Source organism: Mustela nivalis (genome assembly GCF_964662115.1).
Source record: "Mustela nivalis genome assembly, chromosome: 10".
Lineage (NCBI taxonomy): Eukaryota > Metazoa > Chordata > Mammalia > Carnivora > Mustelidae > Mustela > Mustela nivalis.
The window spans coordinates 28,665,725-28,689,050 of NC_139029.1; the positions used below are offsets into that span (position 1 = coordinate 28,665,725).

General features: G+C 41.7%; 1 protein-coding gene, 1 long non-coding RNA gene and 1 pseudogene across 4 annotated transcripts; 1 reads left to right on the plus strand and 2 right to left on the minus strand.

The window, feature by feature from the left end:
* Positions 1–697: 697 nt before the first annotated feature.
* LOC309842605 lies at positions 698–1,586 on the minus strand. The gene is made up of 2 exons (XR_014299693.1): positions 1,504–1,586; positions 698–1,086 (listed from the first exon to the last, which is right to left on the minus strand). It is a non-coding gene; the product is annotated as an uncharacterized lncRNA (long non-coding RNA).
* On the plus strand, positions 1,544–7,231 carry NDUFS5 (NADH:ubiquinone oxidoreductase subunit S5). Of its 2 annotated transcripts, none has more exons than XM_082687019.1 (3): positions 1,544–1,726; positions 3,234–3,451; positions 7,004–7,231. In XM_082687019.1, the coding sequence occupies exons 2-3, from the start codon at positions 3,236–3,238 to the stop codon at positions 7,106–7,108; spliced, it is 321 nt and encodes a 106-aa protein (XP_082543145.1). In that variant the 5' UTR covers positions 1,544–1,726; positions 3,234–3,235; the 3' UTR covers positions 7,109–7,231. The 2 variants fall into 2 exon arrangements, with proteins under 2 accessions (XP_082543145.1, XP_082543144.1); XM_082687018.1 differs by having other exon boundaries at positions 1,548–1,718.
* Positions 7,232–22,778: 15,547 nt separating this feature from the next.
* Positions 22,779–23,326, minus strand: LOC309842600 (small ribosomal subunit protein eS24 pseudogene; annotated as a pseudogene). The gene has a single exon. The product of its transcript is annotated as a small ribosomal subunit protein eS24 pseudogene (transcript).

Sequence of the window (23,326 nt, forward strand, 5' to 3'; positions counted from 1 at the left end):
AAGGCGAAACACAACTTCAGAGTTTCCTGCCTGAATGACTGGGTGGATGATATCACCAATTTAAACAAGAAAGTGAAAGATATTGAAGGTACTGAAGGAGTTGGCATTCAATATCTTGCTACTACCTCTACTATTTTGTGCACAAGACCCATGAATTACCAATCCCATAAACTTCCAATACTCTGATGAACATGCATTAGGTGTTTAGGAAATTCTAGCTGAATTGAAACTCTGATTCCAGTTGGGAGTTATAGATCTGATGGGCTGGGGGGAGCAGAGGAAGAATTGGAATGCTTAAAAGAAAACCAGTTAAGCTGTGGGACCTTAGGAATTCACTCCAGAGTTGGTGATCCTAGGGCTTGGATGCCTCCAAGCATCCAAGGGAAAAACTTATACAAAAGTCCTGCAGCAGAGCAAGAATTTGACACATAGAAATGGAGATAGGGTGAAAATGATGTCCTTCTAGGGGAAAGGGGAAAAAAAAAATCAGAGACTGGCTGGCAGGACTTTTCCAAGAATACAATGGAACAACAAGCTCTTGGATGGGGAAGATGTAAGCAGAGAATTTTGGACAATGAGGCTGGGAAGGCTAGAAGATGGGGAAGATGTAAGCAGAGAATTTTGGACAATGAGGCTGGGAAGGCTAGAAGACTTGACTTCTATAAACGTTTCTGAGAGCACATCATTTAAAAGAATATTTTTTAAGCCCAAACCTCACATATTTTTTAATAAATTACTTATATGTACAATTGCAATAACATTACATATTTCATAAACATTTACACCAAAAGATGGAAATTAAAGGGGCAACTGGGTGCCTCAATAACTGCAGGATTGCAACTCTTGATCTCACAGTCGTGAGTTTGAATCCTATGTCGGGTGCAAAGTTTACTGAATAAAAAAAGCATTTAAACATAGAAATTTTAAAAAGATAAGATTTAAAAACGTAAGTATTTGAGTATTTTCTTCCCTCACTCCCCGTGTATATCACAGATGCCACATCGGAGGCCCTTCTGAAGTCTCTTAAAGAGAGCCCGTGGATGTTCTGAAACAGGAGCGGCATGGTCTCTGTTGACTTTCTCGAATCTGAAAAGTTTAGAAGTTGAAGCATCAACGAACTGTGGTTGCCCTCGGGAGCTTTCCACGTGCCAGGAACAGCCTCGGTGTTTTACACTTACCTCTTTTAATCCCCAAAGCAACCCTACACTGCAGGTACTTAAAATGAGAAAACTGAGGCATAGTGAGGTTAAAACACATTCTCAGGGTCACACCGAAGTGGCGGAGCCAGAATTTGAACCCACCACAGCCCATGAGCTCAACTAGTACTGGCAAGGGGTGGAGGTGGGGTAGGCACTACTTTTTCTCTTGTGGCCTGGCTCAAGCCCCTCACCAATCCGAACTGTGGTGAGAATGCTAGGCACCAAGCGAGCAGATAGTAGGAACTACCCCCCGGGCCCCGTCTAACTGAGTCACCTAAAGATCAGTTTATTTACAAGCCCGTACCTTCAGTAGCTGCCGCTGACGGCTGCGCAGGCGCAGACCGAAGGGCTTGGTTTCTATGGTTTCCGGGCGCGACCGCGGAGGGAAGGTCTGGACTCACGTCGCGCCGCAAGCGTCGCACTGCAAGCGTCGCGCTGCGGGCGTCCTTTGCGGCAGGTCTCTGCGGCGCTCGCAGATCATCCGGGAGCGGCAGTCAGCGAAGGGACAAGGGCATACCGGTGCAACGGTAGGGGCTGCGTTTGTCTGCGGGCAGTTTAGCTTAAGGAGTTTCCTTCCAAGATTTCTTTAACGAATTTTCTCTTGTTTTCCCGAGGGTCCGAATTTCCGGGCCCGAACTCTGGGCATGTTTTGTGCATTCCCAGGCCTTCTGCGCTTCAGCCAGTGCCATGAAGCCTGTAGACCGCGCCTTTCTCGGCTCTCTGTCCAGATTAATTTAGCTTTCTGCCGGAGTAATGCTTTGGCTTTCTGTTTCTTAATCAGAGGTCCACCCACCTGATCTATCAAGGCGCTGAGTGATTGCGGCGCCGCCAACCTCCAGCTCCTTTCGTTCTTCTTCACGACATGCGCTGTACGCTCCAGCCACGTCTGGTTGCTCGGCGTCCCACAGACATACCCAGTACCGCCGGTTGTCATTTGTGCTGTGCTTTAGTGGAGTACTCTGCCCACTGACCTTAACTTGGCAAACTCAACCCATCTTAAAGGCATTTTCAAGTCTCCTGGGCAGAGTTGGTGCTTACTTCTTCGAGCCATACCCTCTTGTCCGTTGGGTTCCCGTTTCCTTGCGTGTGTGTGTCCCCATTCTAGTGCTTTCGTTGCATCTGCTGCATTCCTCTCATTCCAGTGCCTGGAACGTTATTACTCAGTAAAAGAAAGAATGGGTAGAAAATATAAAAATTAAGTTCACCTGTAAATCTACCGCTCATACATGACTTCCCTGACATTTTTTGTGTTTCCTTCCAGTCTCTTCTTTGACACTGTAGACCCCCCCCTTTTTTTTTTGGTTTAACATTAAAATGCACGTACCAAATATATTATTTGTTTTTCCTAATGTCTGTCGTATTCTACTAGGCGGTTACCTAAATTATCCATTTCCTTATTGTTGCACACTTAAGTTGTTTGAAATTTTTTTTTTCTCCTAACAGTTACTGAGCCCCTACCTGCCATGTCCCCACAGCAGTCATTGTTCAGTAATGGAGACATTCAGGTTAATAATCCATGCAGAGTACTTCTGTGAGAAGTTCAGATGCTGTGTGAACACAGAGGAGGGACACCAGATTCAGGATAGTTTCACAACAGAAGTGTCATCTGAATTGATACAAATAGAAAAATGTAAAATGTTTTTGTGCTTGTGCTTTTTTGTTCTTTTCAGTTATTTCTTCAGGTCTATCTCAAAGAATTGGGATTATTGAGTCAAAACATAAAGACTGACTTTTGATTAAAATTACCTTATTTAAAAAATGACCTTATTAATACAGAGATGATTTTTACGTATTGTTTTTTAGTTCTCATGGGTTCTCCCCTCCCCCCCCCCCCGGGTTTGTGAAAACACAGATATTGCTAATCTACCAGAAACTGGAGGAACCTGTCAAATGAAAAAATGAGAATATATTGGGAGAATAGCATAAAATATCTTTCTAGAGGGATACTTAAAATTAACTATCTCATTTTTCTTAGAAGTTTCTCATTTGATTGCACTGTTATGGCATTATTTCTTTTTTTATTTTCCATTTCAGCCATGCCTTTCTTTGATGTGCAGAAAAGGCTGGGCATTGACTTAGATCAGTGGATGACAATCCAGAGTGCTGAGCAGCCTCACAAGATTCCAGCTCGATGCCATGCTTTTGAAAAAGAATGGATAGAATGTGCGCATGGAATCGGTGCTACCCGTGCAGCGAAAGAGTGCAAGATAGAATTGGATGATTTCGTAGAATGTCTGCTTCGGCAGAAAACGGTGAGGAGTGATGGAGACGGGAGCTGAATAATTTTCTTGTTTTTTTAGGGCTGCTTTTAAGTATTTTTAATTGGTTATTGGCAGTGGCTTGCCCAATGCAAATTGGCAAAACTTTTGTGGTGAAACATTTTCTCTATATAGGTAGCAAGCATGTTGAGGAACTTAAATGCCTTCAGATCTGAGGAGGGTCTATTGTTCCTCAGTGTTCTTTCTCATCTTCTGACATATTTTCCTTAGCATTGTACCCTGCTATAGCCACCAGATTAGAAATCCCATGTGTGTGTATTCCCTTTTTATTTATTTATTTATTTTTTAATTTTTATTTACTTGAGAGAGAGAGCATGAACGAGGAGAAGGTCAGAGAGAGAAGCAGACTCCCCATGGAGCTGGGAGTCCGATGCGGGACTCGATCCCGGGACTCCAGGATCATGACCTGAGCCGAAGGCAGTCACCAACCAACTGAGCCACCCAGGCGTCCCATGTGTATTCCCTTTTTAGCAGTAGGCTGTAAAGAAGAAGTTACCAACCAGCTTTGGATGTTGGTCCTTAAACATCTCTGCATGAAAATGTTCCAAGTTCATTGAACCCTCAGTGGAGAAGAGGTTAAAACCCTGCAAATCTATTACATTGAACCTGTTATAACAATCTTTGGATTAATTTCTACTCTGGGAAAGATGGAGGTGTTAATGAGATTGCTTTAGGTGAGCCTGATCAAAGAGGCAGGGGGAAAAAGGATATTAAGGGGGTGATGTCTCTCCTCAAGAGTTGAATGAGTTGTATAACATGTGGGCTGTATTCTCCCTTAGAGAAGAAATCTTTGGGTATGGGCTGTTTTGCCTATTTCTCTGCTCCAGATATAACAAATAGAAATGTTTTTATTACTCCCAACTTCTTGAAGTTCAGGAAGGCAATTTAGATTTTTAGTTAAATTTATCACAGTTCTTTGTATCAAAAATTTTTAATTTCCTGGGGTACCTGGGTGGCTCAGTGAGTTAAGCCTCTGCCTTTGGCTCAGGTCTTGATCTCAGGGTCCTGAGATCGAGCCCCACTTCGGGCTCTCTGCTCAGCAGGGAGCCTGCTTCCCCTTCTTTCTCTGCCTGCCTCGCTGCGTACTTCTGATCTCTCCCTGTCAAATAAATAAATAAAATCTTAAGAAAAATTTTTTTAAAATTTCCTATCTTTTAACATTTGCTATTGGCATTTGGGTAAAGTGAAACCAAACTTGGAAGAAATTAGAGGGTATCAGGTAATAATTTTGTATTGATCTCTGCAGGAACATTAATCTTTAAGTGAGTAATATTGAAGTATTACTGAGGGATAGGTCACAGTATGTATTAATTTGTCTTCTTGTGGGCCCTGGTTACTTATTACTCAGATTAAGACTACTCTTCCTGGAAAATTTACACCAAAAGGAGGCAGTGTGGAGAGGTAGAAAGAACATTGGATTGGGAGTTCGGAGGGTTGGTTTTGTTGTTGGGTGGGTTTGTTTGTTTGTTTGTTTTTAATTTTTTTTTAAGATTTTATTTCTAAGTAAACTCTACCCAATATGGGGCTCGAACCCACAACCTGGAGATAAAGAGTCACATGCTCCATCTACTGAGCCAGCAGGGTGCTCTCAGAGAGCTGGTTTTTTTTTTTTTTTTTTAAGATTTTATTTATTTATTTGACAGAGAGAGATCACAAGTAGATGGAGAGAGAGGCAGGCAGAGAGAGAGAGAAGGAAGCAGGCTCCCTGCTGAGCAGAGAGCCCGATGTGGGACTCGATCCCAGGACCCTGAGATCGTGACCTGAGCCGAAGGCAGCGGCTTAAACCACTGAGCCACCCAGGCGCCCCGAGAGCTGGGTTTTGTTGCTGGTTCTGCCACCACTGGTTTTGTGACTTTGGGAAAGTCACTTCCCTTTTTTGGTCTTAGTTTCCTTATCTGGAGATATCCAAGAGTTGCTCTCAAGTCACTTTCTCATCCTTTGAATTTGTAAATAGGTCTATTTCTGTTTTAGCCATCACACTGAATGACTAGCTAGCTAGTGAGTCAGGAAATTAGAATCAAGCACTGTTCTAAGTTCTTAGCTTGTAATAGTGGAATTATTTCACACAATAATCCTGGGAGATGCTTTCCTAGAATTTTAAAAAACTTGGAGCAAGACTACAACATGGGATATTTTACTGAATATACTAACTTTTCATGCCTTTGTAGAAACTTATTCATCAAAAAAAAAAAATGTATTTATTTTGTAGGTGCTAGGGATATACAGTAAGAAAACAGCAAAATGTCTCTACCCTAATGGAGCTTATATTTGGGTAAGGGGTGTCAGAATTAACAAACAAGTTAAAATAGTGTGTTAGGTGTTAGTGCAGCAGAGAAAATAAAGATAGAAAGCACTGCGTGTGGGAGCTAAGTGGATGCTCTTTTTCTTTTAAATAGAGTGGTCAGAGAAGAGCTCAACACTAGAAGGTGTTTGAGCAGAGACTTAAAGTGTGCCACGTGGATGGGAATAAGAATGTTCTGGTTAGAGGAAAGAGCAAGTGAAAAGGTAACCAAGCTAGAAGAGAGAAAATGAGGGAAAGTATTAAGATGTAGGCCAGAGTGCGGGCGGGGTGGAGGGGGAAACAAGATGTAAAGTCAGAGGGAGGCCTCTAAGTTGTTACAAAGAGGGATTCAGCTTTTTTCTCAGTAAGATGGGAAGCCATTGGGTTTGGGGCAGAGGAATGATGCAGTCAGGATTAAGGGGTATATTATCTGTGTCACAGAATCCATGGGAATTACAGCTTTCCTACAATCTCATACAGCATGGCTCTCATTGTTTGGGAGACAACCAGTGTCCTACTGAGAGGAAGAGGCAGAACTCAGGGCTCAGTAGTGGCTAGTGGCTGATCACATACCAGGTCTTTATTTCAGTGTGATAAAAGGAAACCTTATATTGGTTATTTCTGCTTCCTTCATACCCAGTGAACAGTCACCAGCAGCAGTGCCAGTTAAACATAGAGAGATCAGGATTGTATCAGCTGTGAGACCATCTTAATATTATATAAAGATTTTAAGTATGCACAACTACGCCCCTTAAAGGTTTTTGATCTATGTTTTGTTATGGTTTCTGTAAATACCTGTATTCCTATATATAACAGGAACATTTTAGTTACTATTTTTAAAGGACGTATTATTATGCATACCAGAAATTTGTTAAAAGGTGTGGGAAGTGATTTCAAGTTACTTCTTTAAAGAAAGATTTCATCTCAGAGGACCTCTAGGATGACAAGCTTCCATAGTTTAAAAATGAAACCAATATATTTTTTTAAGATTTTATTTATTTATTTGACAGACAGAGATCACAAGTAGGCAGAGAAAGAGGAGGAAGCAGGCTACCCGCTGAGCAGAGAGTCGGATGTGGGGCTCGATCCCAGGACCCTGGGATCATGACCTGAGCTGAAGGCAGAGGCTTTAACCCACTGAGCCACCCAGGCTCCCCATGAAACCAATTTTCATTCTGTTTCTCTAGGCCTCAACTTTATGATACATATTTCCCCCTAGTTTAAATACTTCTTTCCTTTGACAGATGAAACGTCTGAGTGAGATCAGAAGGCAGCGGAATAAACTAATAAAGGAAGGGAAGTACACACCTCCACCTCACCACTTGGGCAAGGAGGACCCTAGGCCCTGAGCAGAGCCGCTGCTGATGGCTGGAGGCTGATTTTCATGTTCTCTCTTCTCCACTGGAAAGTTCATTTACCGAAAACCTCTTTGTGAAAATGTCTAAAAATAAAGGATTGCTCTGTCCTATTTATTCTATTTTCTCTTGGATCATACTTTTCTATAATGAGATTGCAACCTTTTTTTAAAATTTGGAAAAATGCCTTTACCTGTGCCTTAAAAATTAGCATGTAGGTAATAGTAAGCAGCATGTAATGACACTTAGTATATCTAGGTACTTTAAGTATGTTAACTTGTTTAAGAAGTTGCAGGATTCTCTACTGCTTTCGTTTTGGTTTATCTTCTATAAAACATTGACTCAGGCTGGGAGGGGGAGGCAGTAGAGAGAATGGTTGTGCATGCTCAGATAACTTAATTTTGTTTTTATTTCATTTAATTAATAAATTTCTTCCCCAGATAATTTTGAAGAAGCAATCCCATAGTTTCAGTTTGCTATTTTATATCAGTGGCATATTAGTACTTCTAATTGACATATTCAGGAATTTTGTTTGTTTTTTAATATTTTATTCATTTATCAGAGAGAGAACACAAGCAGGGGGAGTGGCAGGCAGAGGGAGAAGCAGGCTCCCCACTGAGCAAGGAGCCCTATATGGGACTCGATCCCAGGACCCTGGGATTATGACCTGAGCTGAAGGCAGATGCTTCACTGAGCCACCTAGGTGTCTCTAGGAATTTTTGTTGTTGTTTTTTTTAAGATTTTATTTATTTATTTATTTGAAACAGAGAGAGACAACATAAGTCATGGGGCAGAGGGGAGGGATAAGCAGACTCCCTGCTGAGCAGGGAGCTCAATGAGGAACCCAATCCCAGGTGCCCCTTTTAAAAGAAAAATCCAGATGTAGAAGGGAAGTATGAACCTTAAAAAATTAATATAAGTATTGAGAATACAATTAAGACCTCAGATATCTTTTAGAATTTTTTTTTTAAGATTTTATTTATTCATTTGACAGAGATCACAAGTAGGCAGAGAGGCAGGCAGAGAGAGAGGAGGAAGCTGACTCCCCAGAGAGCAGAGAGCCGGATGTGGGGCTCGATCCCAGGACCCTGGGATCATGACCTGAGCTGAAGGCAGAGGCTTTAACCCACTGAGCCACTTATGCACCCCATCTTTTAGAATTTTTCCAGTGCTTTTTTGTGCGTGTGGTAAAATACACATAACACAAGGTTTACCATTTTAACCACTTTTTCCCTTGTATTAACTCCTTTTAAGTATACAGTTACTGATACTAAGTATATTCACATTGTACAACCATCACCGTCATCCTTCTTGAGAAATGGAATAGCTTTTACTTTAATATAAATATAAAATTGGGACTGCCATGCCATTTTCCACAGTGGCTGCATCATTTTTTACATTCCCACCAACAGCACACGTGTTCCAGTCTCCATATCCTCGCCAACACTTGTTATTTTCTGGGTTTTTTTTTGTTGTTGTTGTTAGTAGCTATCTAATAGATACGAGGTGTTATCTCACTGTACTTTTTTTTTTTTTTTAAGATTATATTTATTTGAGAGAGAGCACGAGTAGGGGTTGGGAGGGAGAGGGAGAAGCAGACTCCCCACTGAGCAAGGTACCCAACTCGGGTCTAGATTCCAAGTCCTTGGGATCATGACCTTAGCCAAAGGCAGACACTTTACCAACTAAGCCACCCAGGTGCCCCTCACTGTAGTTTTGATTTTGCATTTTGTAGTGATTAGCGATGTTGAATCTTTTCATGTGCTTATTGGTCATTTGTGTATCTTCTTTGGATAAGTATCTATTCAAGTCCTTTGCCCACTTTTTAATTGAATTTTTTGTCGTTGAGTTTTAGGAGTTCTCTGTATATTTGGGATATTGATTCCTTATCAGATATGTAATTTGCAAATATTTTTATTTTGTAGGTTTACTCTTCTGATAATGTTTTTTGATGCACCAAGTTTTAAATTTTTTATGAAGTCGAATTTGTTTTTCATTGTTGCTTTTGATGTTGTATCCAAGTAATCATTTCAGATACAGTGTCGGGAAGCTTTTCTCCTGTTTTCTTTTCAATTTTATAGTTTTAGGTCTTATATTTAGGACCTGGATCCACTTCTAGTTAATTTTTGTGTATGGTGTTACGTAAGTGTCCAACTTCGTTCTTTTGCATGTAGATATCCAGCTTTTCCAGCATTTGTTGGAGATTCTCTTCCCTAGTGAATGGTCCTGATACCCTTCTCAGAATTCATTTTGTCATACATGCAAGGGTTTATTTCTGGATACTGCTCAATTTTGTCTGTGTGTCTGTCTTTCTCCCACTACCACACTGTTTTGATTACTGTAGCGTATGAGTTAAGTTTTAAGGAAGGAGGAGTGAGTCTTCCAGCTTTGTTTTTGTTTTTCAGGATTATTTTGGCTCTTCAGGGTCCCTTGAGATTCTGTATGAATCTTAGGATGGGTTTTTCTCTTTTTCAAAAAATACTGGGATTTTGATAGGGATTGTATTAAATCCGTAGCTTGCTTTGGGTAATATTGACAATGACACTAAATCTTAATTCATGAAGACAGGATATCTTTTTGTGTTTATGTCTTCTTTAGTTTCTTTTAGCAATATTTTGTAATTTTCACTGTACAAGTCTTTCATCTCCTTGGTTAATTCCCAAGTTGGTGGTTTTTGTTTTTTAATACATGCAGCTGTTTTAAAGTTTTTTTTCTAAGTTTATTTATTTATTTATTTTTTCGTAATCTCTACACCCAGTGTGGGTTTTGAACTATCAGCCCCAAGATGAAGACTCCCATGCTCTACCATTTGAGCCAGCCAGTGCCCTGGGTTTTTTTTAAATGCTACTTTAAGTAGAGTTGATATTGTAATCTCCTTTTTTTTTTTTTAAGATTTTATTTATTTATTTGATAGAGATCACAAGTAGATGGAGAGACAGGCAGAGAGAGAGAGAGAGAGATGGAAGCAGGCTCCCCGCTGAGCAGAGAGCCCGACGCGGGACTCGATCCCAGGACCCTGAGATCATGACCTGAGCCGAAGGCAGCGGCTTAACCCACTGAGCCACCCAGGCGCCCTGTAATCTCCTTTTTGTATTGTTCATTATTAGTCTGGCAGCATTTTGAGTTAAAAATACCAGCTATACGGGCGCCTGGGTGGCTCAGAGGGTTAAAGCCTCTGCCTTCGGCTCAGGTCATGATCCCAGGGTTCTGGGATCAAGCCCCACATCCGGCTTTCTGCTCAGCGGGGAGCCTGCTTCCTCCTCTCTCTCTGCCTTCCTCTCTGCCTTCTTGTGATCTCTGTCAAAATAAATAAATAAAATCTTAAAAAAAATAAAAATACCAGCTGTAGGGCTCAAATATAAGATTCTCCTCAAAAGAGAAAGTACATTGCCTTGTACTCTCAAAATTGGAAGGAAGGGATTTGGCATTTGAGCAAGATCCTTCTTATTCTTTGTGTTGAAGGGCAAATCTTTATCCAAGCAGCATTCTTAAACTACTTACTCACCAGTCACAATGGAAAAACAACCTGGAGTCCTTCCAGCAAGATCCCATGCTGTGCGTGTCCTGTGTCAGGTTGTTTCATTGTGCACACAAGCTTTTCTGAGTTTTTTAAGTCCAAAACGGAATTCCTTGCATATATATTTTTTTGAGAATCAGAGAGGGCAATTGGAAATGCCAGAGAAGAAAACAGATTATTGATCAAGGCTTAAAGTAGGTACATGCCCTTTCATGCAAAGATCTTTTATTTGAATGAAACATTCAAAGATGTTTTATTTCTGAGCTCTTGGTTGTAGAATGATAGGAAACCAAATTCCATTAGATTGTATTTACCTGAAGGTAAAACATGAGTGGCAGAGAATACTTAATTGTGTTTGTTGGAAAACATTGCCTTCATGTCCTTACAGAATATCAAAAGCCTTCATTTCTATCAAATATCCGTAAATAGCTTGTGGGTAAGCAACCTTGCCTTTTGCTTTTGTCTGCTTGGTCAATGTTCTCCCTGTAATGCTTTTTTGAGAACTTTTTTTTTTTTTTAATGAACTGTTGAAAGCAAGGAGCCAGCTCCAAGACCCCTGTTCTTTAAGCAGTTCGAATAAGCACAAATAGGACTATCTTTTTTTTATTATTATTTTTAAAATTTTATTTATTTGAGTGACAGACTGAGCATGAGGAGGGGATAGAGGGAGAGGGACAAGCAGACTCCCTGCTGAGTGGGGAGCCAAGTGGGCACAGGGCTTGATCCCAGGACTCTGAGATCATGATCAGAGTCAAATCAGATGCTTAACCAGTTGAACCACCCAGGCGCCCCAGGACTGCATCTTTTGGGCCAACTAGGTTGGTGCAGAACTGAGTTTGGGAGGCAGGAGGGACAAAGCTGTGAGGTTCTTTGCAACTGATGATTAAACAGAGGGCAAATTACTTGCTTCCTCAGAACAGCATTATTGTTCCCCTTGCCCCTTCCTTTCCTACACTCTGGTAAGTGGGACTATGACCCCTTTGGCCTGTGCTTCTTGACTCTGAGTGCTCAACTCAGCACAAAAGGGAAACCACTGAGTGCTTTGGCAGCTGCGTTTTCATTTAATGTTTTTGAATAGGTAATTGCTATTGTTCAGAATTCAAAAGGTATGAAAGATACATAATGAAAAGTCTTCCCCAGTCATATAGTACCCCTACCCAAAGGCAACCAGTATTTTGAATATCCTAGAGATAACTCTGTGCCCATACACACATTTTCTTTGTGCTTTTTAAAAAATTTTTTTAAATTTATTTATTTGACAGAGAGAGAGCACAAGTTGGGGGAGTAGCAGGCAGAGGGAGAGGGAGAAGCAGGCTCCCTGCTAAGCAAGGAGCTGGATTTGGAGCTCCATCGCAGGATCCTGGGATCATGACCTGAGCTGAAGGCAGATGCTTAACCACCTGAGCCACCCAGGTGCCCCCTTGTCCTTTTTTAAACAAATGGTAGCAAGTTATGCACATAATTTTTGTATTTTGCTTTCTTCACTTAACTGTATTTTCAGGAATGTTCCAAATCAAGCATATGACCCAGTTGGAGCCAATGAGTGAGACTTAGAATCCTAGAAGAGAGGAATGATGTTTCCTCTGGATTTAAGGCAAAGGAGGTTTAAGTTCGATAGGTACTAAAGACATGTTTTATTCATTTGATTAAGCAACCATGTTACTAGCATAATATAAAGGTATATATTCAGTAGATGAAAAGGAACAGTCGTTTAGAAAAACTGCTCTCTGGTAACCTGAGCTTCCACATCAACTTGTATAAAACTAGTCCTGTTCTTTGACTTTGAAGTTGTATAAGCCAATAAATTCCCTTTTCCCTAAACCAGTGCCAGTTGGATTTTTGTCACTTCCAATAAAAAGAGGCCCCACTGAATAGCAAGTACATCAGAATTGTGTCATTTTACATCTTAGGAAACAAGCTTCGAAGAGTGAAGTAACCTACCAAGGATCAAACATCTAAGTATTAGAAACAGAATTTTTTAAAAAGTTTTTATTTATTTATGTGAGAGAGAGTGAGTGAGAAAGAGACCACAGGCAAGGGGAGGTGCAGAGGGAGTGGAAGAAGCTTAACCACCTGAATCACCCAGGCACCTCTGGGTCGTATTTTCTCAGTTCTTTGCATGTCTTACAGTTCGATAGTGTATTTTAAATACTGTTTATATAAAAGAATAGTTTCTTATTAAAGAAACAATAAAAAGGAAATAAACAGTAAGAACAAATAAAATATAATACTTGTTTTATAGAAACCCTTTTCTCTAACCATCAGAGGGATACATCATTCAGATTGGTCTTAGAGTAGGGTTAGAGCTGAATTGTGGCTTTAAATTGATTTCACCTGTGATTAACCCAACTCCCAACCTTCCTAGATGTTGTCTTTTTGATCTTGTCAGAATTTTAGCTGGGAAGAATTTGGGTTGGGTGCATTTCTAGATATTCTCAGTTCACCTTTGGCATCAACTCTGACAGGGTCCCAGAATGTAATCACCCCCAAGAATGTGCACAGCTACATTATTTATATTTAGGGGAAGGCAGCAGCTGACTTCCCCTTAACCCTGCAATATCTCCTTACCAATGGCAGGCCTACCCATACCCATACTAGGAGCCCTGCACCTGCTCCCCAGACTAGAAGCTGACCAGTTCTTTTACCTAAATATTTTTTTGGAGTTCAGTTCAAGGCTTCCTTATATATACCATTTTTAAATTAGCACCATGGAAAACCTTGCATTTTTTTCTGGGTTTTTCTTATCACATTAGCAAAAGGTCAACTAAAAGAGGAAACCTAGACTTAGATTCAAATTCTACTTCCAGAGCACCTGGGTGGCTCAGTTGATGATCCCAGGTCATGATCCCAGGGTCCCAGAATCTAGCCCCACATCAGGCTCCATATTCCCTGAAAAAAATAAAACACTTAGGAATAAATTTAGCAAAAGTATAAAACTTAACTCTTAAAACATGGGTGAAAGAAATTAAAATCTGTAAAATGGAGAGACACATTCATGGATCAGAAGATTCTATTGGGAAGATGGTATTACTTCCCAAATTGATCCACAGATTTAACATAATCCCTATCAGAATCCCAGCTAGCTTCTTTGTAGAAATTGACAAACTGGATCTTAAAATTCTTATGGAATTATAAGGGACCCAGAATAGCCAGAGTAGTCTTGAAAATGAAGAACAAAGAGGAGGGCTCTCACTTCCTAATTTCAAAAATACTACCAAGCATTAGAAATGAAGATAGTGTGATACTGGCATAAGTATAGACATACATGGATTAGTGGAACAGAATTGAGAGCCAGAAGTAAACCCATATATTTATTGGTCAATTGATTTTTGACATTGGATAAAATTAAATTTCCACAGGTCCAAAGAGATCAGCCAATAATATGGCTACCTGACAGAATAAAATCAACACTCTTGAGAAGATAATAATAGAAGCCAGAGTCTCTACTACTTTTATCTCTCAAAATATTCAGTATATAGTGGACATGTATACTGTAAATGGGAAATGTGACCCATAGTAAGGGGAAAAAGCAGTCAACAGAAATAGACCCCAAGATGACTCAGGAATTCAGATAGCAGACAAAGGACTTAAAAGCATCTGTTAAAAATGTGTTCATGGGGTCCCTGGGTGGCTCAGTCAGTTAAGTGATTGACTCTTGATTTGAGTTCAGATCATGATCTCAGGGTCGTGAGATCCAGCCTGTGTTGGGCTTCAGATTCAGCAGGGTCTGCTTGAGATTCTCTCTCCATCTCCTTTAGCCCCTTCCCTTCTTTTTTTTTTTTTTTTTAAATATTTATTTATTTGACAGAGATCACAAGCAGGCAGAGAGGCAGGCAGAGAAAGGGGAAAGCAGGCTCCCCTCCGAGCAGAGAGCCCAATGCAGGGCTCGATCCCAGAACCCCGAGATCATGACCCGAGCCAAAGGCAGAGGCTTTGACCCACTGAGCCACCCAGGTGCCCCTAGCCCCTTCCCTTCTTGCTCTCTCTGTCTCTCTCAAATAAATATTAAAAAAAAAAAATGTTCATGTACATGAAGAAGTACGTGAAGAAATAGGGTATCTTAGAAGAGAAATGAAAACATGGGAAAGCAAATGAAATTTTAGAACTGAAAACTACCATATCTAAAATGAAAAATTCATTGGGGGTGCCTGAGTGGCTTAGTCGGTTAAGCCACTGACTTGATTTTGGCTCAGGTCATGATCTCAGGATCATGAGTTCAAGCCCCACATCAAGCTCTTTGCTCAGGGTGGAGTCTTCTTGAGATTGTCTACCTCTTCCTCTGCCGCTCCCCTTCCTCCCCCTCCTCACTCTCAATGGATGAGTTTTAAAAATCTTAAAATGAAAAATTCACTAGATGGGCTTAACAACAAATCAGAGACAAAATAAGGTTCAGTGACACTGAAGATCAATCAAAGAGGTTTAATTACAAAGAAAGCATAAAAGCCAATAGAAGGAGTCTCAAAAGCAAGTGTCTGAAGGAAGTCAGACACAAGAGACTGCATGTACTGTATGATTTCATTCACAGGAGTTTTAAGACCAGACAAAGTAATCTCTGGTAACAGAAAAAGCAGTAAGTGCCTATGAGGGACAATTGGATGGGAATTGAACAGGAGAGAACATGAGGACTTTTGAGGGTGGCAGAAAGGTTCTTTTTCTTGATTGTAGTGGTGATTACATAGATGCATACAGTCATCAGAACTCAGGAAACTGCACTTAAGAGCTGTGTGTTTCATTGTATGTGTATGTGTAAGATTAACCTACCAGAAGGCCTACCAAAAGGAACAGGAACAAAACAGGTAAAATAGATAGACAAGTGGAAAAGTGGTATATTTAAACCCAGCCAGATTGATACTTACGAAATGGTAAATACATAAGTAAATGTAAAAGGCAGCTTTTTTGCTTCTCTGAATGTCTCTGAAAACTGCAAAATGATAAAAATTAAAGACAACTGTGGTAGGCTGCTTCTAAAATGACTCCTAGTGATCTCCATCCCCCGATATTCATGTTCTCTGTAATTCCCTTTTATGGTGTTAAGCCTGACTTTGTGGCTTGTTTCTAACAGATAGAGTATGTCAAAGGGGACAGGATGCATAGGACTGTTATTTCCACTTTGCTGGCTCGATCTCTCCCTCACTCACTCTGCTCACTTGCTCACTTTGAAGAAGCAAGGTGCCTTGGACTTTAATAGCTACCCCCACCACCCATCCAAGAGCAGTGAAGTAACCCTCATCCATGCAGAGGAGGGTTTTGGAGATGAGGAAACTGATGACAGAGGTTTTTTTTTTTTTTTTTTTTTTTTTTTTTAAGATTTTATTTATTTATTTGACAGAGACACAACGAGAGAGGGAACACAACAGCGGGGCGGGAGAGGAAGAAGCAGGCTTCCCACCGAGCAGAGAGCCTGATGTGGGGCATGATCCCAGGACCCTGGGATCATGACCTGAGCTGAAGGCAGACACCCAACCAACTGAGGCACCCAGGGGGCCTGAAAGAGTTTGTTTAAAACCTATGTTTGTGGGGCACCTGGGTGGCTCAGTTGGTTAAGCAACTGCCTTCGGCTCAGGTCATGATCCTGGAGTCCGGGGATCAAGTCCCACATCAGGCTCCTTGCTGGGTGGGGAGTCTGCTTCTCCCTCTGACCTCTCCCCTCTCATGCTCTCTCTCTCAAATAAATAAATGAAATCTTAAAACAACAACAACAAAAACACCAACCTATATGTGAGGAGCACCTGGGTGGCTCCGTCAGTTGGGTGTTTGCCTTCGGCTCAGGTCATGGTCACAGGGTCCTGGGATCAAGCCCCACATCAGGCTCCTTGCTCAGTGGGGAGCCTGCTTCTCCCTCTTCCTCTGCCACTCCTCCTGCTGTGCACACACTCTCTCTCTCAAATAAATAAAAATTTAAAAAACCTATATATGAAGTTCTAGGCAGACCCCAGAATAACCCACAGGTCAAAATGAATATAATTTGTATGGCAAATATTTGGGAACTGACTACAGTGCAAGTTTTCAGATTGGTCTCTGGTAGCACACACAAGAAGCAGACCAGAATAGCACTGCAGGCACTCTGGAAACTAAATTGTCTTGGGAATGACAGCTCTCAAAATTAAACCAGGACCTGGGCACTAAACTAGTGTGACTTCCAGCCAAAATAGATTTAAATAGGATCCAGAGTCTCATAACCCAATACACGAAATGTCCAGGTTTCAATAGATAATCACTCATCATGCCAAGAACTTGGAACTTGAATGATCTGTGATGCTAACACAAAGATAATTCAGATGTTGGAATTATCTGACAAAGATTTTAAAGCAGTCATCATAAAAATACTTCAGTGAGCAATTACAAACTCTGAAATAAAATAAAAATCTCAGCAAGTAGAAAAACATGGGAACCAATCAGAAATTACTGAGCTGAAAAGAAGAACTCACTGGATGAGCTCAGTATCCAAATGACAGAAGACTCAGTGAATTTACTAGTAGTACAGTTCTAGAAAATGTAAGAGAGTATATGTATATGATCTTAGGTTGACAAAGATATCTTACAAAGAACACAGAAGCCACTGACCATTAAAAGAAATCGATAAATTGGATTTTATTAAATTACAACTTCTGTTCATGAGAAGACAGTATTAAAAATGAATAGGCGGGGTGTGCCTGGGTGGTTCAGTGGGTTAAGCCTCTGCCTTCGATTCAGGTCGTGGTCCTGGGATCGAGCCCTGCATCGCACTCTCTGCTCGGTGGGGAGCCTGCTTCCCCCTCTCTCTCTGCCTGCCTCTCTGCCTACGTGTGATCTCTGTCTAATAAATAAATAAAATCTTAAAAAAAAAATGAATAGGCAAGCCGGGGCACCTGGGTGGCTCAGTCGGTTAAGCGTCCGCCATCAGCTTGAGTCATGATTCTGGGGTCCTGGGCTTGAGTCCTGTATTGGGCTCCCTGCTCAGCCAGGAGCCTGCTTCTCCCTCTCCCTCTGCTGCTCCCCCTGCTTGTGCTCTCTCTCTCTGTGTCAAATAAATAAAATCTTTTAAAAAAAAAGTGAAGGGGCAAGCCACGATTGAGAGAAATCTCTAAAAGACATAAATATGATAAAAGTCTTATATCTAGAATATGTATGTGTGTGTATACACACATTTTTGCACCTGTAACTTGCATTTCTGCAAATCTGTAGTAAAATGGCTAACAACCCAATTTAAAAAAAAATTTTTTTTTTTTAATTTGACAGACCGAGATCACAAGTAGGCAGAGAGGCAGGCAGAGGGAAGGGGTGGGGGAAGCAGGCTCCCTGCTAAGCAGAGAGCCCAATGTGGGTCTCGATCCCAGGACCCTGAGATCATGACCTGAGCCAGAGGCAGACACTTAACTGACTGAGGTACCCAGGTGCCCCAAGAATGGCCAAAAATTTTTATAAACTAACAATACCAAATGTTTGTGAGAATGTGGAATATTTGGAAAACTCTTACACTGCTGATGGGAGTATAAAATGGTATTACCACTTTGGAAAATTATTTTACAGTTTCTTTTTATTTTAGAGAGCATGTGCAGGCATGGGGGGAGGGGCAGAGGGAGAGACTCTTCAAGCAGACTCCCCAGTGAGCATGAAGTCCGACATGGGGCTCAGTCCTACAGCCCATGAGATCATGACCTGAGCTGAAACCAAGAGTCACATGCTCACTGGCTGAACCACCCAGCTGCCCTCCTATTTTGCAGTTTCTTAAAGTTAAATATACATTGATCCCATGACCAAGAAGTTTCACTGTGAGATGTTTTCTCAAGATAAGTGAAAATGCACATTTATTCAAAGTATTGAATGTTCATAACAGCTTTATTCATAACAGCAAAAAACCCAGATGATCATCAGTATAATCAATTGTGGTATATCCATATAATGAAATTCTTCCCAGCAAAACAATGAATAAACTGCAGAAACATGCAAGCACTTAGATAGATCTTAAAGTCTTTATGTTGAGTAAAAGAAGCCAGACACAGTGTACATAGTATGATTCCATTTACACAACATTCTGATAAAGACAGATGGAACCCATATACAGAGGGCAGCTCAGTGGTTAGGGAAGGGGGCTGACTGGGAAGCAGCACAAGAAAACCTTTTGGGGTAATGGAAACTTCCATATTTTTTTAAAGATTTTATTATTTATTAGACACAGAGCGAGAGATCAAAAGTAGGCAGAGAGGCAGAGAGAGAAACAGGCCCCCTGCTGAGCAGAGCGCGGATGTGGGGCTCGATCCCAGGACCCTGAGATCATGACCTGAGCCAAAGGCAGAGGCTTTAACTCACTGAGCCACCCAGGCACCCCAGGAAACTTCCATATTTTTATAACGGTGGTGGTCACATGAATGTTTCAAAACTTCTAGAATTATACACTTTAAAATGTGTGCATTTTTCATGTAAACTGTACCTCCATTAAAAAAAAAATTCTGGTTTATTGAACTCCAAAGCTAACACTCTTGAAAGATATTCAATCTACATCCATCTCTCTGTATCCTCTGGTCAGAGCATTATGATTTATCAATGGCAAGAAAAAGTAAATTCCTCTGAGGGACTCAACAATTTAACCATAATTCAGTGCCCAATATGATAATGCACAATACGATAAATACAACTGGTGGGGGGGAATTTAAAAGACCGAAGAGGAACTTGTGTTCTAGATTATCCTCTGCTGAGCTCTACCACCTAAGTCACTTAAGCCTGTCTGAATCACTGTTTCCTGAAGTGGAGGGTTTGGATTAGAGCAATTCTAAGTTTTCTTCCAGCACTCAAGTTCACTCAGCTGTGAACTTTCAGCTAGCTAATCCAGTGCGGGTTGTGTTGAGACCTTGAAAGGTTGGGCAGGGTTCCCACTGGCAAACTTGTGAGCAGGGCGGTTCAGGTAGAGTGCCCCACAGGCAGAGGTGTGGTAGTTGGAAAGCATCGCTCTGCTCAGGGAGGAGCAAGAGCCCCATCTCCACGGTGAAGGTTAAGGATGTATTGGGGAGTCGTGGGGAGAAAACCTAAAAAGGTAGGTGAGGCTAGACTGACTGCCAGACTAGGAATCTCATCTAAGAGTACAGGATTCCAGAAGCGTCTGGGAGAAAGGGGACAGCAGAAGGAAAGCGAACAGGTTCTAAATCTAGTCCTTCCCCACATGTATGTCTCTTTTCTTGGTGCTTACATGCAGTAAAAAAAGGTCCCAGATCTGAAAGATGTTGCAGTCTTACTCAACGTCGCTGCCGTATTTGACCTAAAGCCGGTCCTCCTAAATGTTACACTAGGTCATGTGAGGGAGGGCACGAGATTCAACCTTTCAAAAGGAATTTAGGACAGCATTCCTAGTATGTGCTGTGCTGCACTTTTATGAGATGGCAGTGTGTATTCTTTGGGGTTGCTGGTAAAGGTTAAATATAATTCGGTAAAGCTGAGTAAACCAAGTTGTTATTTTTAACTGCAGAACTTAGAACTTCTACTATGGGGCACCTGGGTGGCTCAGTGGGTTAAAGCCTCTGCCTTCGGCTCGGGTTATGATCCCAGCGTCCTGGGATTGAGTCCCGCATCAGGCTCTCTGCTTACCAGGGAGCCTGCTTCCCTTCCTCTCTCTCTCTGCCTGCCTCTCTGCCTACTTGTGATCTCTGTCTGTCAAATAAATAAAAATCTTTAAAAAAAAAAATAAATAAATAAAATCTTAAATAAATAAAAATCTTTAAAAAAAAAGAACTTCTACTATGCTAATAGAGTTTGTGAATCTCCAAGAAGAGGATAGACTATACAATGTTACCCAACTGTATTTGGTGTAAGAACCCACTTTTTTTTTTTTTTTAAAGATTTTATTTATTTATGTGATAGAGAGAGATCACAAGTAGACAGAGAGGCAGGCAGAGAGAGAAGAAGGGAAGCAAGCTCCCCGCCGAGCAGAGAGCCTGATGCAGAACTCGATCCCAGGACCCTGAGATCATGACCTGAGCGGAAGGCAGCGGCTTAACCCACTGAGCCACCCAGGCGCCCAAGAACCCACTTATGATGAAGCATGTCATGGGTCTGGTGTCCTAGTACTGGACACACAGGGACCCAGTACCCAGTTTGGAAAATGAAGGATTAGAAGTTTCTTTCTTTCTTTCTTTCTTTTTTTTAGATTTTATTTATTTATTTGACAGAGAAAGAGATTACAAGTAGACAGAGAGGCAGATGGCATGGGTGGTGGGAAGCAGGCTCCCTGCTGAGCAGAGCCCAAAGTGGGGCTCAATCCCAGGACCCTGAGATCATGACCTGAGCCAAAGGCAGAGGCTTAACCCACTGAGCCACCCAGGCGCCCTGGATTAAAAGTTTCTTATCTACAAGAATAAAGAAGAAACTGGCCAACCTACTTTCATTTACCTATCATGGTTTTTATTCAAGGCATGGCATTCGACATGAAACCAAGTACAAGAGGGACACCTGCATGGCTCAGTTGGTTCAGCATCTGCCTTCAGCTCAGGTGGCCCCACATCAGGCTCCCTGCTCAGTGTGGAGTCTGCTTTTCCCTCTTCCTCTGCCTCCAGCGCCCCCTGCTTATGTTCTCTCTGTCAAATAAATGAATAAAATCTTTAAAAAAATAAAAAAGAAACCATGTACAAGATACTCAGTTAGGCCTTGTGATAGAGTCAAGGGTGATAGAACATGGTCCCTACCCTCACGGAGGTCACAGTACAGTGAGAGACGAAATATGGACACAAATGATCAGTTCATGGTAGAAAGTACTCGCCCTGGGGCGCTTGGGTGGCTCAGTGGTTTAAGCCTCCGCCTTAGGCTCAGGTCATGATCTCAGCGTCCTGGGATTGAGGCCCATATAAGGCTCTCTGCTCAGTGGGGAGTCTGCTTCCCCCTCTCTCTCCCTGCCTGCCTCTCTGCCTACTTGTGAGTTCTCTCTGTCAAATAAATAAATAAAATCTTTCAAAAAAAAAAAAAAAAGAAAGTACTCGCCCTATTCCATGAGGCAAACCTCTTGTGAATCTGTGTGAACCTGGGGAAGGGAGAAACCCTTGCTGGTATGAGAGTGGATGTTGTGGGCTAGGGGACAGGGAGGGGCTGGAGGCTCTGTGGCACTCCTGTTGAGCCTCAAAGGGCAGACAGGATTTGGACGTGAAGATGTGCCGCACATTCCAGACAGAGGGTACGTGAGCAAAAGCCTAGAGGTATTAGAGAGCAACTGTGCTCAGAATCACTTGGTTCAAGCACTGGCTTGTTTTCTTTCTTTCTTTCTTTCTTTCTTCCTTTCTTTTTAAAGATTTTATTTGTTTGAGACAGAGACAGAGAGTGAGTGCAGGAGCTGGGGGAGGAGCATTGGGAGAGGGAGAAGCAGACACCCTGCTGAGCAGGGAGCCCAGTGTGGGGCTCATCCCAAGGACCTGGGATCGTGACCTGAGCAGAAGGCAGGTGCTTAATTGACTGAGCCACCCAGGCATCCCCAAGCAATGGTTTTCAAGCAAAAGGGGAGAAGGGATTATTAGTGGGTCCTTCAGTTCCTCCTCAGAGGTCCTCATTGGGAAATGGCTTATGTGTAGCGTTCTGGTGCGACCAAAGTATGTTCAAGAGCCATGGGGCCCAAATGTGGAGTAGCCAAGGGGGAGCAAAGAGAGGGACCTGACTGAAATGATGAGATTGATGTGGAAGAGATAGGCAGAAGGAAAATTATTAAATTTCCTTACTATCTACAGCTCACTGACAAGTCCTTGGAACAGGCAAAGTGACATTCCTCTAGGGACTCAGCTGCTCCGATGTTGACACTTTGCTGAGGGCAAAAGGCAATCTTAGCTCAACCCCCAGGATCCTATGTCTACTTGAACAAATAAAAATATTTTGGAAACTTACTTCATCTTTATCCCCCAAGATACATGTTGACAATCATCCTCCAAGCATATGACCCACCGATACACACCTGAAGGGTCTCATGACTCAGGTTTTATTGGACAGTAATAAATGACCCTTTCCCAACAATAATTCCCTCAAGGTCCTGGAAACCTTGCTTCCAAATTCCTTAGAGACACGCTATCCCTAACCCCCTCCCAACTTGAAAGTATATAATGAGCCACTCTCATGACCCCGGTGTAGCTCTTTCTGCCCACAGGTCCTGTCCCTGTGCTTTCATACAATTACCTTTTCGCACCAAAGACATCTCAAGAATTCTTTCTTTCTTTTTTTTTTTTTTTTTGACACATTAACATTCTTAGTTTATTAATCCTCTCATGAAAAATCTGCACAATCACCAAAGATAAAGCCACTGCAGCATCTTTACTCCTTTTTGCCAGCACCAACATTGGCTTTCGCAGTCCCCCTGACTTTCTTCATTCTGTTCTTGCGTTCTTTTCGCTGTTTTCTTGAGGTCTTTTTCTTCTCATACAGACCATGTCTTGCAAGTCTATGTTTGGGTTCATTTTTCTTTGCATAATCCAAGGAATCATAAATCATGCCAAAGCCAGTTGTCTTGCCACCACCATAATGGGTTCTGAATCCAAATACAAATATGACATCTGGTGTGGTCTTGTACATTTTGGCTAGTTTTTCCCGAATTTCTGTCTTAGGTACTGTTGCCTTTCCAGGATGAAGGACATCAATAACCATTTGTTTGCGCTGAAGTAGTCGGTTGGTCATGAACTTCCTGGTCCGGATAGTTACTGTGTCGTTCATGATGGCGGCCGAGCTTCAAGCAGCCGGAGAGGAAAAGAGTCTTTCTT

Bases quoted from the DNA above. Each gene is read 5' to 3' on its own strand.
- NDUFS5 (XM_082687018.1), top strand. From the start codon at position 1,559: ATGGTTTCCGGGCGCGACCGCGGAGGGAAGGTCTGGACTCACGTCGCG. The intron at 1,719-3,233 runs GTGCAACGGTAG...TTTCCATTTCAG, and splicing joins GAAGGGACAAGGGCATACCG to CCATGCCTTTCTTTGATGTG. The intron at 3,452-7,003 runs GTGAGGAGTGAT...TTCCTTTGACAG, and splicing joins GTCTGCTTCGGCAGAAAACG to ATGAAACGTCTGAGTGAGAT.